Source organism: Protobothrops mucrosquamatus, unplaced genomic scaffold (genome assembly GCF_001527695.2).
Source record: "Protobothrops mucrosquamatus isolate PMUCROS unplaced genomic scaffold, P.Mucros_1.0 scaffold294, whole genome shotgun sequence".
NCBI classification, from domain to species: domain Eukaryota; kingdom Metazoa; phylum Chordata; class Lepidosauria; order Squamata; family Viperidae; genus Protobothrops; species Protobothrops mucrosquamatus.
In genome coordinates, this window is record NW_015386638.1 from 687420 (window position 1) to 708007 (window position 20588).

Genomic DNA, 20588 nt, shown 5'->3' on the forward strand with positions numbered 1-20588 from the left:
GACCAGATTTAGCCGCCTCAAGCAAGATTAATTTCTGAAAGATCTTACCTTAACTTTATTTCAGTTGAGACTACATTTTTAAAACAAGCCCTAGCACACTCTCTTTCTTACAGTAAATTAATTTGATACCGACACAATATATTGCTTCTCCTAATGTCTAATAATTTACTGTAGTCACCGCAGAAAACACCACCTATTGGCTCGCAAAATTCCAAACGACCACTAGCTGACCGCAAAGAGATCGCGCACTCTAGTTCTTTGCTGCCCTCTAATGAACCTTTGGAGTTTTGCAAGTCGTGTCTGCTAGTCATACGGAGGATGTCTTCATGAAGTCTGGAATCGAATTCGAGTCGAGGGGGGGTCTTTGCGGCTTATATAATGCAAGAAGTTAAAATTGAATTATGATATCTACCTCGGTCTTATGATAATACAACATTACGGTTTCGTTGCTACCTTAAAATGGATTTGTTCTTGGATTTTAGTTGCTCCCCACTTCTTGACCCTTTTGGTTCAAAACCAAAGATTTTGAACCCGGAAGCTTGGAACTATTGGTGAAACAAAACAAAAGGAAAAAAAAAAGAGAGAGAGAAACGATCTATGATGCCTATAATATCCCAGACGGGACTATTTCCTTCCTGTCCGTCACTTTCTCCGGATCACTTCCGGTGCAGTGTTCAACCCCCGCCCCTTTTAGCAATGGCGGTGTCACCGTCGCCAGCCATGGCGCTGGCTGGGCAAAAAAGTGCGTTGTGAGCACTTTCCTACATTTGAAGCTTTGCCAGCGGGTGCCTATCGCTGGGGTGCGAAAGGGCTCTGGCAGCGCGTTGGGAATTGGTTGCTTTCTTCTTGTTTTGTAGCGATGGCGCCGGTGCAACTGGAGAGCCACCAGCTGGTCCCGGTGGGCGGTGGGCCCGCTTCGGCTCCGGCCCCACCGCCCCCAGGGACTGCGACCGCGGCAGCTAGTCCTGGATACCGTCTCAGCACTCTCATCGATTTTCTGTTGCATCGGACGTATGCGGAGCTCACTGTCCTGGCCGATCTGTGAGTCCTGTATCCCAGCAGCATCTCATTCTCCGGCTTTGCTTGGGAACATCCTTGCTGCTTAGACACTTCTTATTCTTTTTGGAGAGGGGTGGTGGTGGAATCTATGTTAAGTTAAAGTTATGGAGAAAAGCGCAGTAAGTAGTGATGCGCAAGCTTCCGAGTCTGGTAACAAAACTGATTTTCACAATAAAAAATAAAATGAGTTTCTCTGCCTAACAGACCCAGTCCGTTAGGCTATGATGTAAATTTCAGTGTCACAGTAAAAGTTTATATTATGTGGTTTATATTATGTGAAACAATTATTGGGAGACTTGGAGTAGGAATTAGAAGCATTTAAATTGCTGGTCCCATACTGGGGTTATATTTCATCAGTTTAAGTTACTATAAAGTTTGAAACAATGTTCTTTTGTGTAGTGTAAACATTTTAGATTTAATAAATGTGTATACATGTGTTTTCTAACATGGGAGGCATGATAGATACTGTATGTGTTCATCAAGGGAAGATGCACAGTATACCTTCTCTTTAAGTTTTATATATTCTGCATAGAGATGCTGTGTTTGTATGGCAAATAGATTGCCATCAGAGGAAAATGAGTTATTTATTGTTGAAGTTTTAACAGTTATGCTTATCTGAAAGTATTGCTATTTGTATAATTGAGATTTCTTTTGTAAAAAAATTAAATATCAAGTTTAAAATGTAGGCTCATAATACATTGGCATTTGCATATATTCTGGAATGTAAGGCAATATCTATACTAAGAGGCTACTTTTTATAGTCTAAAATTTAATATTCTTGCAATCATTTATGACATAGTATTTTTTTTTCCTTTTTAAAACCAGATTACCAAGAAAAACTGATATGGAGAGGTGAGTAATGATCATTATGATGGTTCTACAAGTCAGTGAGAGATAGTTGAACTTCGTTGAACTATAGAAATATTGCTATAGAGCAATATTTTAATGCAAAGTTAGAAAATCAAAATACATTTGCCTGCTTTACACATATGACAGCTTGATTCTGTGGAAATAAACTGATCAATCTATTTGCTTACAGTAGAAAATCCAAACTACAGTTTCGTATTGCCTGTACATTGTAATGTTGGTTTGTGCTTATCCTCTATTTAAAGATTACTATGTTTAAAAAGTTTATGCAGCTTTCAAGGTAAAAATCTACTGATAAAAGATTACTATTTTAAAAGAATCACCTTTGATGAAGACTTTGCAGGTTTGTAAGAATTGATCTGATAGGTGGCGCAAAATAACTTTTTGATAGCAAAATTAGTTGCTAGTTTTATTTTCAGGCAGTATAAGTAGCATTTCATTATAGAAGGTAAATAAGACTTTACCCCACTCTTTTGCTTCTCTACAATTTTTCTCATTAGCAATATACAAACAACATAAACAATTATTTATGTGGCTAGCCAAACATTTGAAAGTTAAATGATTTCCTTATATAGGTAGTCTTCAACTTACGACCACATATGAGCCCAAAATTTCTGTTGCTAAGCAAGGCAGTTAAGTGAGTTTTGCCCATTTTACGACCTTTCTTGCCACTGCTGTTAAGTGAATCACTGCAGTAGTTAAGGTAGTAACACGGCTGATAAGTGAATCTGGCTTCCCCATTGACTTTGCTTGTCAGAAGGTCACATAATGTGATCACATGACCCTGGAACACTGCAACCATCAGAAATATGAACTAGTTGCCAAGCATCCGAATTTTGAGCGTGTGGATGCTGCACTGGTTGTGAAAAATGTTCCTAAGTCATATTTTCACTGCCATTATAACTTTGACTGAATGAACTGTTCTGAGTCGAGGACTGCCTGTGCTGGGTATTTGTTCAGTCTATAATGTTGACTAAGTGCATGCAGTGCTGTTTCTAGAATCCATTTATTAAATAAAGGGGTTAATTCTGCAGATTGGCAATCTCTCTTGAGCTAGTATGATGTGTTCCTCCTCTGTCTCTTTCATTTCCCATGAAGCTATATTAGGAATGCCTCTTTTTTAGCTTCTGTTTATCAGGGTTTTTGGTCCGTCTGGCTTGTTTCAGATGTCTTTTCAAAACTCAGCCTGCAACAGGCTAATCTTCAGCAGCATAACTTGCACAGACCATCTCAAAGTTGCTTGCCATCTTTTCTCCTTTCCAGATGTCCATCTAACTATTTCAAGTTTTACCAATTCTTCCCTCCCTTTTGTCAGGATAGCAGCAATTCCTCCTATCATTTTATCTTTTATTTTATCTTTAATTGCTACTCTGCTGCTGTCAATTTAAAAAGCTGTTTGTATGTTTGGGCGACTATGTGACAAGATGGCAGCAACTATGGCTATAACATGCTGTCACACCCATAACTGTAGTGTTGTTTTTTTCTTCCTAACAGAAATTTCTCAGACTACTACATCAACTTAAGATAGCACATGATAAAAAATATTATTTTAGAGTCTATAGTCCTGTGTGAATTATAGCTAAGAAAATAGAAAACCCTAACTAAGAACCAGACACAATTTCAAACTATGATTTTAAGTTGGATTATAGACAGTGGTTTATTTATTTTATTAATGAAATTTCTAGGCTGATGATGTTGAGCAACTCTAAGGAGTTTAACATATACAAACCATACAATCAAAATAAAATGCAAAGATAACATAATCTATAGGAAACATCAACCAAATTTTCTCCCCTATCAGCAGATAAAACGATTTCCCCAGATATGTTAACTGAAGTTTTCCTTGGGAAAAAAACAAATGCACAGGTATAGTATAAGTGGTACCTCGCTCAATAGTAGTAACTGTGAGAGGGATTTCAGAATCCTAGTGGACAATCATTTAAATATGAGCCAGCAGTGTGCTACAGCTGCCAAAAAAGCCAACACAGTGCTAGGCTGCATTAACAGAGGAATAGAATCAAGATCATGTGAAGTGTTAATACCACTTTATAAAGCTTGGTAAGGCCACACTTGGAATACTGCATCCAGTTTTGGTCACCACGATGTAAAAAAGATTTTGAGACTCTAGAAAGAGTACAGAGAAGAGCAACAAAGATGATTAGGGGACTGGAGGCTAAAACATAAGGAACGGTTGCTGGAATTGGGAATGTCTAGTTTAATGAAGAGAAGGATGAGGGGGGACATGATACCAGTGTTCCAATATCTCAGGGGTTGCCACAAAGAAGAGGGAGTCAAGCTATTCTCCAAAGCACCTAAAGGCAGGACAAGAAGCAATGGATGGAAACTAACCAAAGAGAGAAGCAACCTAGAACTAAGGAGAAATTTCCTGACAGTTAGAATAATTAATCAGTGGAACAAGCTGCCTCCAGAAGTTGTGAATGCTCCAACACTGGAAGTTTTTAAGAAGAGACTGGATTGCCATTTGTCTGAAATGGTATAGAGTTTCCTGCCGGAGCAGAGGCTTGGACTAGATGACCTCCAAGGTTCCTTCCAACTTTATTATTATTATAAAGAGTGATATTTATAGTGTTTTTTTAAAGGTTGGTAGGGGGGAGAGTCATACAGATTTCATGGGGATGGTATTCCAGAGAGTAGGTGCCATTACAGAGAAGTCTGCTTCCTGTGTCCTTCTACAGCTAGTTGTGAAAGCCCAGGTGGATCTTTTTGCAATTTTGAGAATATTTTTCTCTTTCTTTCATAATATTTTCTGATTCTGCCCTTAGTAGCTCTAGTCCTCTTTATCAGAATATTTGTTCATTAGATTGGTACTACATTTTGTCTCCATGCTTTCTAGATTGGATAAGACTTCTTCATACACTTATTCCCTTTAATTTTCTGAGTTTATAATTAACTGATTATTTGTACCAATAATTAGTGGCCTGTACCACAATTCGCATCTGGAAATATCCTGGTTGATTTGGATTTCACTTCTCCATCTTCTGTTTTCTACTATGTGTTTTACTTGATTTTGATGATGTCCATGCAGAAAAAAATGTCTTGATATTGAAGCAGCAGTTGGTCAAACTCTCTGAACCTATGTTTTACATTATAAGTAGTCCTTGACTTATGACTGTTATTAAACTCACAACTTCGTTATGTTGTGACGTTTTATAAAGTGGGTCATCATGTGACCTACCACCTGATCTACAAACTTTTTTACAGTGGTTGTTAATTAAATGCAGTAAAGTGAATGCCTTGGTTCTTAGTAGGACCTATTGTTCACTATGAGGCAGAAATAAAGGACGGTTTTCAGAAAAAATGTAAAGCACGGTCATGTGACCATGGAATGCTGCAAACAGCTGTAAATGAAGGCCAGTTACCAAATGCCCAAAATGTGGTCACATGACCGTGCAGGGGTGGACAGTGGAACTTAGAATCTGGACTGTAAGTCCCTTTTTCAGGGTTCATTGGAACTTCAAATGATCCCTAAGCCAACCGATCATAAGTCAATTATCTGCAGCTCAAATTCAAATCCTGCTGTGATTGTACTATATTTGTACCATTTTTTCTTCCCATTTATTTCTTTAGATCCTTTGCTTTACATTTTATCATGTCTATTTTGCATTAAAGGGTCTCTTGGTCTGTGAATTTCTCTTCGCTTTTTCACTCAATTGTTATCCTAAATAATTGTTTCTTACTTAGATGTAATTTCTTATCTTATTCCTCTTTAGAACACAGTATTTAGTTGGGTAAATTTTCCTTATGTTGCCTTTTGTTCTCTGCTTTTTTTTACTATATTCAATCTATAGGAAGATGCCATATTTTTTTTTTAGTTCTTTACATTTTGGGATTTGTGCTTAGTCTTTAATGGTGCCACAATTTTAATCCAGAGTTCTTGTCTATCAACTCTATCCATTTATTCTTTACCTTCCTTGCTTAATTATATAGAGCAGGGGTCCCCAACCCCCAGTCCATGGACCGGTACCAGGCTGCAACTGGTCTGCACAAACAAGCAAAGCCCCATCCGCGGGATGCAGGCAGCACACAAAACCACGCCCCCTCCAATCCGCAGAAAAACCTCTCTCTGGTGCCCAAAAGGTTGGGGACCTCTGATATAGAGTATTGCTGAAATCATGTGTCTTTTGGGGCTGATGATTTTAATTTATGTGGTTAATTTTCAACTAGGTGTTGGTGATCTGAAATATAATCAGTACTTTGTGTTATTTTTGCTGATTAAATACAGCTTTTACATGTTTACTTGGAAAGTATATAATCAATTGGGTGTTGTCAGTCCAGTAAGTTGCTTTTTGTAAGTGTTGAATTTCTTGGCAGAATACTGTTTTCTGTTTCATTTCCTATAAGACCATTTTCCTTTATTTTAGATGCTATTCTACTTAAAACATTAACATCGAAGTCCCCTATAATTAGTTTGATATCTTTTTTAGTGTTATGTTTACATGGTTTTGCTGATTGTCATAGAACAGTTATTGCATCTGTGGCTGGAGCTAGAGTAGATTGTTGTACTATTGATTGGTTAGCCTTGAATTCAAATAATTCTGTTATTGTAGAAATTGTATCCTAGTATAGACTTTAACACCTTTTTGTTAATAATGCTACTCAATTTCTTGAATTATTTTCTTTTTCAGTATATGCCATATTCCCTTGATTGGAAATAACCCATTCCAGTCTAGTTTGCTGATTGCCAAAAAGTTAATGTTTCACTCATGACATTTCTACTTGGACAACATTCTGACATTCCATATTGTCAGTGCTATACATAGTGCTATATATACAACAAATATATCTTTGTTGCACAAATCTTTCCAGAGGGAGGCCATTCCATAATGAGAGGAATAAAACTGAAAAATATTCTCAGCAAGGCCTTTCCTTCATTTCACATAACTGACAAGACTATTAATAGACGTTGGTAGTTTATGAACGCTAAGTAAGCTAGATCATTAGCTACATCAGCAACTGGATGTTCTCTTTAACCCAACCATATCAGTGTTACTGTACCCACCATCTGCTCTTCCTTAATGATTCAGATAGCTTTTTACATGGGTTGGCTTCTATAGCTTCTATGGACATTTTTATTGCTGTCAGTGTCCATTTAGCTTCCTTAACAGAATACTGGGTTTCCATTTAATTCTCCAGTGAATTATATTTATCTAGCATTATAGAATTCTGGTTGTCTTCCTCCACTGCATTTTGTGTGTGTGTTTATGTGTCTATAAAATATATTCCCTGATTAATTCATTTAATAATAGTTATTGAATGAAGGAATCCAGTAAATATAGCCGAATATGTACTTTATAACGATCTTTTGGGGTATCCGTGCTACTTGGTTCCTTTATATAGTTGTCCTTGGCTTATGACCAGTCACTTAGCAACCATTCAAAATTACAATGGACCTCCCCAGAAGCTACTTATGACCCAGACCTGGAGTGCCAGTGGTTGCACACCTCCCTCAGTCACATGACCTCATTTCAGGCACTTGGCAACCGATTCATCTTTATGGCTGGTTGCAGCAATTTGTGGTCATGAGGGGAAATTTATAACAATTTTTTGCTGGTTTCTGACCTTTTCGACTGGTTTCCAGCAAAAAGAAACATTTACAGGAAGACATTGATTTGCTGAACAACCACTTAATGTCCCTTGTGTTTGCTTAATGTCTGCTGCAAAAAAGTCATTAAACTAGGTTCAGTCATGCAGGTGCCTCAACTTATAACCATCATGACTTACAATTTGGGGCTCCATTACGACCATAAGTCAAGGTCTACCTATATGGTCACATGTCTTGAACAGTATTTTATTTAATTATCTGAGATAAAGTATTGTAGCTCATTCCAGTCCATTTGACCTTACTCATTCCTAAAACAATTAATCAGATAAGCTATATTTCTGCTTTGACAATTTCAAGTTCTCTTTTATTTATGCTTCTCCTATTCCATGTTATAATTGGATATGTCTGTGATTCCACACTACATTTTCATAATTTCCATGTGAAATCCTTGTTTAAGCAGCCCATATACTTTGAATGTATATTGCATGTTAGTGGCATTTTTTATTTTTGATTGTACAGGTTCTTAGCTAATAATTAGAATGTGCTTTTTTACATCAGTAGCAGGAGTTTCAATGTACAGTATCTATGTTGTCCTGAAATTATACTGTCCATATCAGTATATGTTTATTACATGTCACTGTGAATACTTTATGTACGGTAATTCAGTTTTGAAGTTGGTTCCTACATTTTAGTTTAGTACTTTAGGGCATGTTTTAATTAAATAGTAAATGTCATTAGTCTCCAATGCTGTAGGAGCATTGATTAGCCACTTATGCCAGAAAGTCTCTAAAATATGATAATATTATATAATCTTATACATTCATTCTTTCTATTTAAAACCAAGAGGATTTAAACTTTACAACAGCATTATTAAGAAAATGAAAAAAATGCAGCTTAAAGTTTATTTGCTTATATCTTGGCAAAAGAAAAAAGCAAATATGTTTGTTTTCTACCATAGTACTAATAATGAAATGTTCATCAATTCTCCTGGGGAACTAGTTTAAGAGATGTGGTGTCACTATGGAAAAAGCTTTGTCTTAAGCCTGAAGATTTTACTTTGTACATAAAGAGAAATATCAATTCTAGTTGCACGCAGAAACTGTTCAGAGAAACAGGCATAGCGAACACAGTAGTGGTAATGGATTTGATGTGCTTATTTTCTTGATACTTGTGCTTTTATATAGGAGAATTATTTAGGTTAAAATTTAACCTAATTTAATTTAATTTAAACAATTGATACGATGCAGCTAACCTTTTGGTTTGATTTATTATAGAATACATGACACTGATATTACTTTTGAAAGCAGTTTGCTAAACCCAACTTTTCAATACAGTTGTAGATAAATAGATGGAGGATAAAATCAGAAAAGAAATCTTTTTAACTATATGTAAGACAGTTTTAACTTATTATTAATAATTCAGTCTTTGAACTGAATTAATCCAGCAATGCCTTAACTTAAAATGCTTATTTTATTTTACTGCAACTACATTCCCAGTCCAGTGATGAGCATTAATTTTATCTGGTCATAATTATTTTTTAGTATCTCCTTCTAGAGCTATTGTAACTGATTTTGATCTTAACTGTTTTCAAACTAACTACATAGTTTCTAAATGAACTTTTGTGTTGTTTTTTTACAGGAAAATAGAAATAGTGCAGTTTGCAAGCCGTACACGGCAGCTGTTTGTCCGATTATTAGCCTTGGTAAAATGGGCAAATAATGCTGGGAAGGTTGAAAAATGTGCGGTAAGTTTGAGTGTCATGAGTCATGGCCAATGAAATAATGGAAGCAAGATACTTGCTACAATTCTTCTAGCTAAGATAATTGTGGTATATTGGTTAACAATATTTCAAATCCTAAAATACCATGGACATTATTATTATTATTATTTTTAAAAGATTTTAGCTGGTGTCACAGGTAGATAAGAAAATACTACTTCCTTCAGATGTTTTTGAATTTCAGCTAATTTTTGAGGAGGTTCTGAAATGTGTATGCTGTCATTCCAAAACTTTTTCAGATCTCCAAATGTTGTGCATCCTGTAATTGTATGTGGGATTGACCTTGGGAAACAGGGCAACAAGATGCAGCCAAGGGAATGGTCAGATAATAGTAGCTAAGCCCACAGCGGAATGTGGGTGGGGCAAAAGACTAAGAAGAGACCCTTCCCAATTTTCATGGGCTGTAAAGAAGTGGGGAGAAGAATTGCAAGATTTTAGTAATGTAACTTTCAGAATTGCAAGATTTTATTAATGTAACTTTAGTTCATTTGGTGATGTTTCCTGTCTGGTCTACCTAGTAATGCTGATACATCCATACTTATTTCTCACCCTTGAAATACTTAGGCTGACTTATTCTCTTTTTAAAGTGAGTTAGAAATTAGTTATTTAAATAAAGGATCCTTTCTGGAAATGTCAAATCCAAATTTCCCAGGGCAGTGCTTCAGATTCTCAAGAGTTATCAAACACCTTCCTGCAATTGGGTCCCCAAGTAAGTTTGGCTTTTCTGACATCTTGGATAAATTTCATTTAGCCTGTAACTAGACTATTGGGATTAATTGCAGATCTCTGGCTTTGCTTCAGACTATTTGCTTTCTGTAGGTGATGACTAAAATAGAATGCTTCTTAAACAGAAAATCATGGCTATTGCATGGGAAATGAGTTGAATCTGGCTCCTGTCAGCTTCTAGTCTGAATCTGTGGCCAGCCAAATGTTGCCACCCTAGTATTGTTTACATCATTGCGGTGGCATTTCTTGCCACTATCCTCCAATCTTTTTTGCTAGAAGGCAGATTTGATGATTTCTAAGAAATGTGTCTAAAATTGTGCTTAAAGTATGTCCTGCTATTCTGCGAATTTGATAGTGATCTGAACAATAAACTCAATGAATTCTTACTCGTGTTTTTACTATTACCTGTAAGGTGGCAAAATTTTGTATAGCCTAGAGTGTGCCAACAAATAAGGAGCAGTTGCCAAAATTGGTTATCCCTCCCCCTTAGCATTTGTAGCAATTAATCTCCCATCGCTTTTTTATAACTCTTTCTTCTGCTATATATTATTATATTATCTGGATATTGTAGAAGTTATTTTAAGTTAGTGGCCTTTGACTGTAAAAAAAAGTATTCATTCATTGTTCCCAAGTGACCTGTGCCTCTGTGATTTTTTTTCTTAGAGTTTCCCCCCCTAGTTTTTAGATTAATAACATAGGTGTTGCAAAAGTGAGGAACTGAGAACTATAATATCATGATGCAAGCTCCTCCTCTTGTATATGTTTGTGACAGGATTTCATGCATGCATGTAAGGGCAGGAACTTTAGTGATGTTTGTTTTATCCTGATAACCAGATTCTGCAGACACATCTCGTAGTTTATATCTACTCTTAAATATATACATGTTTGTCTATAATTGCACTTTAAACAAATTCTAGGGTAATGTGCAATAATTAAAACTGCAAAATAAAAATATACAGGTAGTCCTTGACTTACAATAGTTCATTTAGTGACCATTTCAACACCACTGAAAAAGTGACTTATCGCCATTTTTCACACTTACGACTGTTGCAGCACCCCCATGGTCACGTGATCAAAATTCAGATGCTTGGCAACTGACTCATATTTATGACAATTGCAGTGTCCCAGGTTCATGTGATCACCTTTTATAATCTGACAGACAAAGTCAGTGGGGAAGCCACGTTCACTTAATTACCGTGTTGCCAACTTAATAACTGCAGTGATTCACTTAACAACTGTGGCAAGAAAGGTCGTAAACCTGTGGGCAAAACTCAACAAATGTTTCACTGAGCAACAGACATTTTGGGCTCAATTGTGGTCGTACGTCGAGGACAACCTGCACTCTAATAAAGTTACCACAATAGTATCGATTTATCTAGGTTTTTGTTTCTGATTTCAACTTCAGCTCCCACTCATTAGACCAGGGGTAAGCAACCTTGGCTCTTTTATGACTGGTGGACTTCAACTCCCAGAATTCCTCAGCATGGCTGGCTCAGGAATTCTGGGAGTTGAAGTCCACCAGTCATAAAAGAGCCAAGGTTACCTACCCCTGCACTAGACACACTTTTCTTTCTTTCCACTCTTGGGCAAACTCTCATATATTCCTGGTTGGGCTGTCTATTTTGATAGAAGTCAGGGTTTTCTCAGGGTGGGGTTCGCTATCCTTCTCAGTTAAACAATGAAGCTTGTCACCTGTCACAATTCTGTGCCATGGCTTCCTTGATTTCTTAGACAAGTCAACCCATACATGAATAGTAGTAGTGCTGCTTGGACAAGCTATACTGGTAGATAACTATACCGATATTTCTTTAATAGGTTGTTATTTCTGCTCCTTTTTCCTTGGTTCTTCAGTAACTACCGTAATTCCCAAATTGTCTCGCAAATGCATGATCTTGTGCATTCAACCACTGCACTTTCTTAATATGATTTGTGTACTTACTTAAGAAATATAATGCATAAGATTAACATTAATTGTAATGTATTTTCTTATAACGACTCCAATATTTATTTCATCATAAATGCTGGCTTTTGGAATAGATGACTTATAAGTAGTTGTGCTTCATAGGAGCCTTTAGAGATAAGTTAACAGTAAATAATTAGAGAAGGATTTATTTCTATGTATTATTATTTTTTAACAGATGATATCAAGCTTTTTAGATCAACAAGCTATTCTGTTTGTGGACACTGCCGATCGGTTAGCCTCACTGGCCCGAGATGCTTTGGTTCATGCCCGTCTGCCAAATTTTGCTATCCCATATGCTATCGATGTGCTGACAACTGGGTCATATCCACGATTGCCAACATGTATACGGGTAAATTACTCTGCAATTTTAAATTGTTTTAAATGCCCCTCCCACATTATCTCAAGTGCAGTTTTCTTCATAGCTTTGTGTCATTTCTGAATATAGCCTTTTTGAAATAGTTTTAGTTATTAAAATGTACATTAGTTGGAACAAATTATGCCAAATATTTCCTACTGATCTTAAGACACCTTGCTGGAACACATGATAATTATCCACTATCAAATTATTAGGCCAACTTAAAAATAAGATATTTTTTAATTTTTTAAAAAGTATTTTAACGTTGTAAGCTGCCCAGATTTACCGTATAGAAGTTGGGCAGCCACATAAATTGTTTATTAAATAAATAAAATAGTAGCTTGTAAATTTCTCCAGAACTTTGCTTAAGGCTAGATTTAACAATATGCTCTGGTTATTGTTGATGAATAGTTTAAAGTAGCTTCATTTTTAATTATGAAAGCATTTGAATAAGATTATTGCTTTGAGCGTATTAGTATTCTTCTATTAAATAATTATTCTATTATTATTTAGTTGTTAATCATGTTGACTGTGATTAGTTAATATCTAATTAAACGATTCAGTTTTATGATATGATGTACTTTGTATGAGTTTAGTTGGGTTTACAGTTCTATAATCTCTCAAGCTCAAAATATCCCAATTTCTGTATTTATTGGTTCCAATAACAGTTCACTGAATTTCACTTGTTCATTTCAAAATTGCATGAAATTATTGTACATTTTTTAGCTAAGCCTAGTATTAGACTCATGGCTAATAGTAGCCTATTATATGAATGCCAAGGTTTGTCCTTGAAGTTTTAGCTGTGCTTCCTAATGAAATGCAGAGTAAGTTAAATTGGTATGATTTTAAAATTCACTTATCTGCAACAGGATAAAATAATTCCTCCTGATCCAATAACAAAAATTGAAAAGCAAACAACCTTGCATCAGTTAAATCAGATTCTCCGTCACCGACTAGTAACCACAGATCTTCCACCACAGCTGGCTAATCTTACAGTAGGTAAGAACTGAAATTACTTATTTATGATTAAATGGGCTTAATCCTATACAGGACTTAATCTCTGAAACATCCAAAGATTCAGGAGAATGAATCACGACTAAAGGATATGGGAACCTTTTTTCATATCTTTTCTCTTTCTAAAATTTTATGTCAAAAAATAATTTGTTTCTTTCTAAGTTAAGTTCCTAAATTCCTTGATTGCCGGCTGATGAGCTTTATGAAAATTAAAAATAGACAAATTGGATATAATAAATAATGGTTGAGGATTAATGGCCTTAGAAAAGTAGCAATATATGCATCTAGCAGAATCTGTTTATTGGCTCTGCAGGCTTTTGGATCCAAACGTGGTCTAAGTTGACCAAGTAGTGGATATGGATATGTGTCTTCAGTAGTAACTATAATCTTGGAGAACAACATTATTCCACGGACCTGTGTTTTGCTTAGCTTTCATTTTAATTTCAAGTGGGTTAAAGAGAAGTGATATCTACAGTGGTAAGGGAATTAAAAGGGAACAAAATTAGATAAGAGTTAGTTAAAGAAAGAAGGTAATTCAACAGGAAAAAAGATCTATTTAGGCATTATGAAAGAATTACATTGTCCTCAGTCTCAGTATGATGTCTGCAATCATCTATACCTCTTCCCCAATCTTTCTTTTTAGCAGCCTTCTCTATTGACCCTTCTCAATTTAAAGGAAACTATTCTTCTTGGACCTTTTTAATCTGTTTTTCTTTTCTTTTTTTTGTTATTTATTTAATTGAATTCTGTTTTTAGCTAATGGTCGTGTAAAGTTTCGTGTGGAGGGTGAATTTGAGGCTACATTAACTGTGATGGGAGATGATCCTGATGTCCCATGGCGCCTTCTCAAACTGGAAATTCTGGTTGAGGATAAAGAAACTGGAGGTAATGCAAAAGATATTATCAGATTGAAAGCTTATTTCTGAACATTTGTCCCCAAGAGGTACACTTTGTTAACCATTCAATTAAAATAAATTTTGATGATTTCACAATCATCGCAAATGCTTCTGTCTCTGAAATTTTACTCTTGGTTTTCTTGAAGTATGTGCTGTACTGGTAGCCCCTTTTCAAACATTAATGAAATCATTTTATGTTATTGTAAAATGTAGGACTTAAACCAACATTTTAAATACTATTAGGTCATCTTTTAAGAAATGTATTTTATTTTATTTTATTATTTTATGATAGATGGACGTGCCTTGGTTCATAGTATGCAGATCAATTTCATCCATCAGTTGGTCCAGTCCCGGTTGTTTGCTGATGAGAAACCTCTACAGGATATGTACAACTGCCTACGTATCCTTTCAAGAGACTTGTTCCAAATTGATATGGATCCTGAAATATTTTTAGTGGAAAAAATACATTTTAAACACACAATTTAATGTTATAACAAAAAAAGGTGTCCATTAAAACAAAATGTCCATTCAGTCCAAAGGGGATTTTATATATTTTTATTTTATTATTCATAAAATGGAGATGCAATTTTATATATGTGTAAACTGAATAACCAGGAGTGCTTAATCTATAGGCAGATTTTACCAATTGCATCTGAATCCACTACATCAAGATCTGTAAAATGGAGGGGTTTGTCTATATTCTAGTGAAAAACTGTATTGGTTAAGAGAACAGGTGGTAAAATTAAATGAAAAAAAAAGGAATTCAGATATTTTAATCAATTTGCAATGTTTTTATATGAAAGTTAAAGATATGCATACCACAGAATTATGGTTCAGTAAAAAGAAAATATATTTCTTTGAAATTAATGAAAAAAGTACAACTTTGTTGTATTCATTTGCTTAGACTCAGTACATATTGAGTCCACATGGGCAAAGACATGCAAAAATTAAGATAATCTGAAAAGGATGTTTATTTCATAGAATTTTAGTTGTACTTGGGATTCTCTAAATATTTAAAACCATTTATTATGAAGCATATTTCCTCTACATAAATTTTTAATATGCCATAACATTCTTCTATTCTGTTCATCAAGAATAGTATTATGATTTAGAAGGGATAGCAAGTTTTAGCTGCAATGTAAGATTGACTTTCTTACTAAATTTGTAACAATGTATTTTATTTAAGCATTTTTATTTTGATGTTGTTCTTTCTAAAGAAGCTCAAAATATTTACTTAACCAAACCACTTTAGATTCCTTCTGCCTATCCCTGCAGTTGGAAGTTTTACATTCACAGACTCTAATGCTGATCCGAGAACGCTGGGGTGACCTTGTACAAGTGGAACGATACCATGCAGGCAAATGCCTGTCCCTCTCTGTCTGGAAGTAAATAAAATCACTATTATCTGTAGATATTCTTACAATCAATGCAAACAAAATTCTACTTATAATTATTATTTGTTAAGCAATTTATATCTTTCCATGTAACAATATTATATTGTTGGAAACCAATATAATGAAAACTCAGGAACCCTTATATTAGGATAATTTGATATGTAGTATATAGTTAGATTGTATGGATTTCAAGGAAAGTACACTGTTTCTTAAATAAGTTACATACAGTTGATTTCTGGGATGGGGACAAATAGTTAACACAATGAGAGCAAATATTCTGACCTGAAAATAATATATTAAGTTATATTAGGGGAGGTATTTTAGAGTCACAATTTCCAGAACACCTGTAAGAGTAGTTACAGTTGTCAAGTTCTGTTCTCTAGGCAAAGATTTCATAGTACAGTATTATTGCTTTTGGAAACACATTACTAGAAAAGCTAGATCCACACCTTATATAATTAAATAGGCACACATATGAAATCAACAAAATCTTCCTAATCTTTGCAGTTGGTCCAGACATTGTGCAATTTTATGAGTCAAATGTCTTGCCATTGAGGTATATCACTGTATGTATGTATGTATGTATGTATGTATGTATGTACAGTGTAGAACATAGTGAGAAGTTGAAACTATCCGCATTGTGGTATAATGGAAATGCAGTTGCTACTTCTGTGAATTTATTTAATGGCTGGTTCTTATTTAAGAAGTTAGGACCACTAATCGCAGCTGCTTGAATGTATAAATGTGAATATTTAATAGTATTAATTCATATACAATCAGAAGTGAAAGCAACATTTTGTCGTCTTTAGATATGTATGAATATGGTATGGTATTTCCAGGGCAGCACACATATCTGAAACCTAATTTAAAGAAGACATTAATAGTTTCCATCTATTATATTTGTTCTTTGTATTTTGTGTTGAATGTAAAGTGTTGGTATTAGCTTCGTCCCTTATTTAGGCTTAAAGAACAGCTAACAATTTTTTTTAACCCATGTAACCTACCTCATGATTTGAGATTAATCTTGGAGTTTGGGCTGCTTATTCACTTGCCAGTAGGAATACATGACAATTTTAGGCCACAAACCTAACCAGTTATAAACAGTAACACATTGCCATAGGTTTTCAAATGACTTAAAACTTATTTGACTCAAGCCATTCTTTTAATCAATGCTTTTGTGATACTGATCCCTGAGGTGATTAAATGTGCCTTATATACTGTTAATGGGTCTATTCAGTGGAAAACAATGAGCAAAAATGAACAGCAAAGCTGAAAACGGTATATTAGGCATAATTGTCAAGAATTTGAAAGAACAAAGAACTCTTAACATTATGATTGTGTGCCTGTTAGAAAAGTGTTTCTTGAACTTTATAGAGAAAACAGTTACATTCTTTTTTAATACAGTAATATTTTTACCAATTTATCTGAATGTTCTACCAAAATAGATTTTTATTTAACATAGTGTTTCTTTATTAGCCAACAAATTGTTGGGAGAAAAACTGGAACAGCATCGCTTCATAAAGTTACCATTAAGATTGATGAGAATGATGTATCAAAGCCTTTGCAAATTTCTCATGAACCTCCCCTTCCAGCATGTGATTCCAAACTAATTGAGAGAGCTATGAAGGTAAACTTCAGCAGTTTAAGTTGTTTCAGTTTAAAAAGACTCTTTTTTTAACCCATATGTTTATTGTTAAAATATTGGGATATAAAGAAAATAGAAAAAAAACAAATATTGAAATACAAAAAAGATGTTTCAAAAAAATCCTTACCACATCATTTATTTAAAAGGTTTTTAAATGATGGCAGTTTAGAAACGTAAAATGATTTTGCAAAATGGATTGCCAGGGCTGGAAAGATTTATATATTGTAAAATTTATTATTAGCATGAAATATAAAAAATATATAAAATATATAAAAAGAGTTCTGCAATGGACAGATACTCTTGTTCCATTACCTGCATTGTATCAGTAAATCTTATATTGAAAAAAAACTTGCTTGATTTAAGCTAAGATTTTAGAAGATACTTAGAACGGACCTACTACTTAATTTAGATGAAACTAAATAATAATGACAATGCTTGAACTGCTGCACAATATCCCCTTATAACCACAAACTCCTCAGAAAGTTTTGTTTTTTATTAACTGATTTTACTTTGATTTTTGTAGATAGACCATTTGTCAGTAGAGAAGCTTCTAATAGACAGTGTGCATGCAAGAGCACATCAGAAACTCCAGGAATTGAAGGCCATTCTTAAGAGCTACAACACCAGTGACAATTGTATGTGGCAGTATCCGTATAATCCTTTCTTATCTTACTTCAAGATAAAAGACTTGATTCTGAAGTAAATGAAGTTATTCTGCCAACTAGCCTCTGCCTCATATAATAATATAGTAATCATAATAACCATAATAATTTTAATTCACTGAACTGAAAGCTTTTTTGACAATCATTGCCTTGAATAAGACATAGCGAATTAATTAAAGATTTTTTAAAATTTGGATTTTGATATTTTTAACAAGTTGTCAGCATTTCTTTCATGAGGAAAGTGAAATGGTATGAATATTATTTAGTATTCTTACGCTAGAGATTATTTCTAATATGCTTTTGAATTGGTTCTGAGTACTTTCCAAATTTTTATCAGCTAACACACATTTTCAGTGATTTAATTTTTTTTAACAATTGTTATATTTATTTTAATGCGCTTATTCAAGAGGAGCATACATTAAATTGTTGTACTAAAAGTTATCTAAATCTGATCTTGGGTGATCCCCTCATGCTCATAAACCCAAGTCCTTTTAGTCAAGTTTGCTAACCTCTTAGAGAGGTGTTTTGGGGTGGATTATAGAAGACAAGAGAGATTACTTTATTATTATAAAACGTGCAATGATTTTTTTAAAAAATGAAGTATTTTGATTAAAATCTGTTACTGGAATCAGGGTTTGTGCTTACTTGTTTCATACAACAAGCTGAGTTTCTTTGTTCCTTCATGCACCTAGTTCTCTGTAGATAGTTTGGGTCACTAATACTCATTTATGGTCCTTTAATATATAGCTTTAAGCTGTTTTAATCATTAGTGTTTCTATAAGTTAATGAACCAAAAATAATTGCACAATGATTGAATGAAAAGTAATGCCTCCAATATTATAAGTAACCAACAGATGGTACTGTTGATGCACTAGAAGCTGATGTGTTCTTTATTATCTTATATTTCACTTCAATTGATTGGAATTTACTATGGAAGAAGGTTGTGTTATTCATTATGAAATGGTAGCCTGTCATGAAAACTCAGTGCACTTTAAGCAGCACATCAGATTGAATTTCCAGTTGCCAAAGAAGTTGCTGCAGTTGAAATTCACTGTGGATTGCATGTTGCTTATGGTGATGTTTATATTGAAGTGTATATCACGCATTGCTGGGCCAAAAAATATAAAGATGCTGATCCAGTAAGAGCTGGTTTATGTGATCGAGACTAAAGTGGGTGACCTGTAACACAGTAACAACTTTCATGTGAAAAGAATTGGTGAAATGATTAACCACAGTTGGGTGATCTTACAGGGAAATTGCTGTCAAGTTTGGCATTTCATAGGAATGTTTATGCAAGGTGGGTTCCTCATATGGTGAAAATTTCAAGAGTTGATATTTGCCAGCACTGGTTGTTATACACTACAAAAATGAAGGCGAGGATTTTCTTTTGATAGCATTGGGATGGCCAGTGAAACATGGGGTCATCATTATGATGCAAAAATGAATTGTTAGCCCCTGGAATATCATTACAAGATTTACCTATGGGAGGAAAATTTCAGTTTCCTAGCTTTGGTAGGAAAAGTCATGGTTGTACTTTTGGAGATGGGGATAGTATTAGTCACATGATTTCCTTGAACCTGACACCATTATCCGCTCTGCTATCCATTGTAATACTCAAAACTTTAAACAATGATTCAGCAGACTTCAGAAGCACAAAAAGGAAATTAAGTATGCTGCAACGGAAGAGTTGTCTAGGCCTCATAGCTATCAAGCCACCCAAGAGTCGATTGAAAAGTTGGATCTCATCATCTTATCCCATCTGCCATGCTGTTCATATCATGTCATTACTGCTTTTTCCCAACATGAAATAATACCTTTGCAGCTATATCTGACTCAGATGACAAAGTCAAGAGGACTATCAGGATTTGATTGAATAGAGAAAACGTAGAGTTCTTTCATGATGGCTTTAAGAAGCTTGTCTATCTTTGGCAGAAGTATGTAGCAAATGGTTGCAGTTATGTGGAGAAGTAAATACGGGTAACATTTTAAGGATTATTTTCCTGTTTGGATTATTAAAATACCCCCATTTGGACTAAAGTTATGGATGGAGGCATTACTTGCCATTCAGTTCTCATATGTAGAAAGAAAGTGAAAAAAAATTTGGTAGCAAAATGACATTCCTTGAAAATACAATTTTATTGATGCTCATTAAGCTGAATGTAACTTTATTGAAATAGTTTTATTGAAAAAGGATTTATTTTGATTTTTTTCTTATGATTGAAGCCTGCAGAGGTCCAAAGTTAATCTTGAAATTTTCCTAGTTAAAATTCCATCTCATCTTATGAATTCTCAATTCTTTAGCTTTTATCGAAACAGCGCTTCCTACACTTGTTATTCCTATTCTGGAGCCTTGTGGGCGATCTGAATGCTTACACATATTTGTAGACCTTCATTCTGGGATGTTTCAGTTAATGCTTTATGGAATTGGTAAGTAAATAAGAGCTCTATCATCATTTAAGACTCACTTCTAATGATTACATCACAACTTGCAGAATTCAGCTGTTTTTCTTTGGCCTGGAAATTAAAAGTAAAGGTTTTTAATCATAAAATTTGCTAGCGTATTAAAAAGTGGTGTGTCAAATATAGATCTATAGGTCATTTGGTCAGTTAGCATGTAGTAACTTGCAAGCACAATGCAGTGAAAATTGAAAAATTATTTGCCAGAGA

At 34.6% G+C, this 20588-nt stretch overlaps 1 protein-coding gene across 1 annotated transcript in view; it reads left to right on the forward strand.

The window, feature by feature from the left end:
* Positions 1-859: 859 nt before the first annotated feature.
* MED14 (mediator complex subunit 14) overlaps positions 860-20588 on the forward strand; it is a 54268-nt gene continuing 34539 nt past the window's right edge. The window contains exons 1-11 of the mRNA XM_015814907.1: positions 860-1041; positions 1885-1911; positions 9128-9233; positions 12131-12304; positions 13180-13309; positions 14081-14209; positions 14513-14620; positions 15473-15605; positions 17091-17241; positions 17783-17894; positions 20223-20348. Coding sequence (XP_015670393.1) covers positions 860-1041; positions 1885-1911; positions 9128-9233; positions 12131-12304; positions 13180-13309; positions 14081-14209; positions 14513-14620; positions 15473-15605; positions 17091-17241; positions 17783-17894; positions 20223-20348 — 1378 coding nt within the window. The remainder of the gene's footprint in view (positions 1042-1884; positions 1912-9127; positions 9234-12130; positions 12305-13179; positions 13310-14080; positions 14210-14512; positions 14621-15472; positions 15606-17090; positions 17242-17782; positions 17895-20222; positions 20349-20588) is intronic.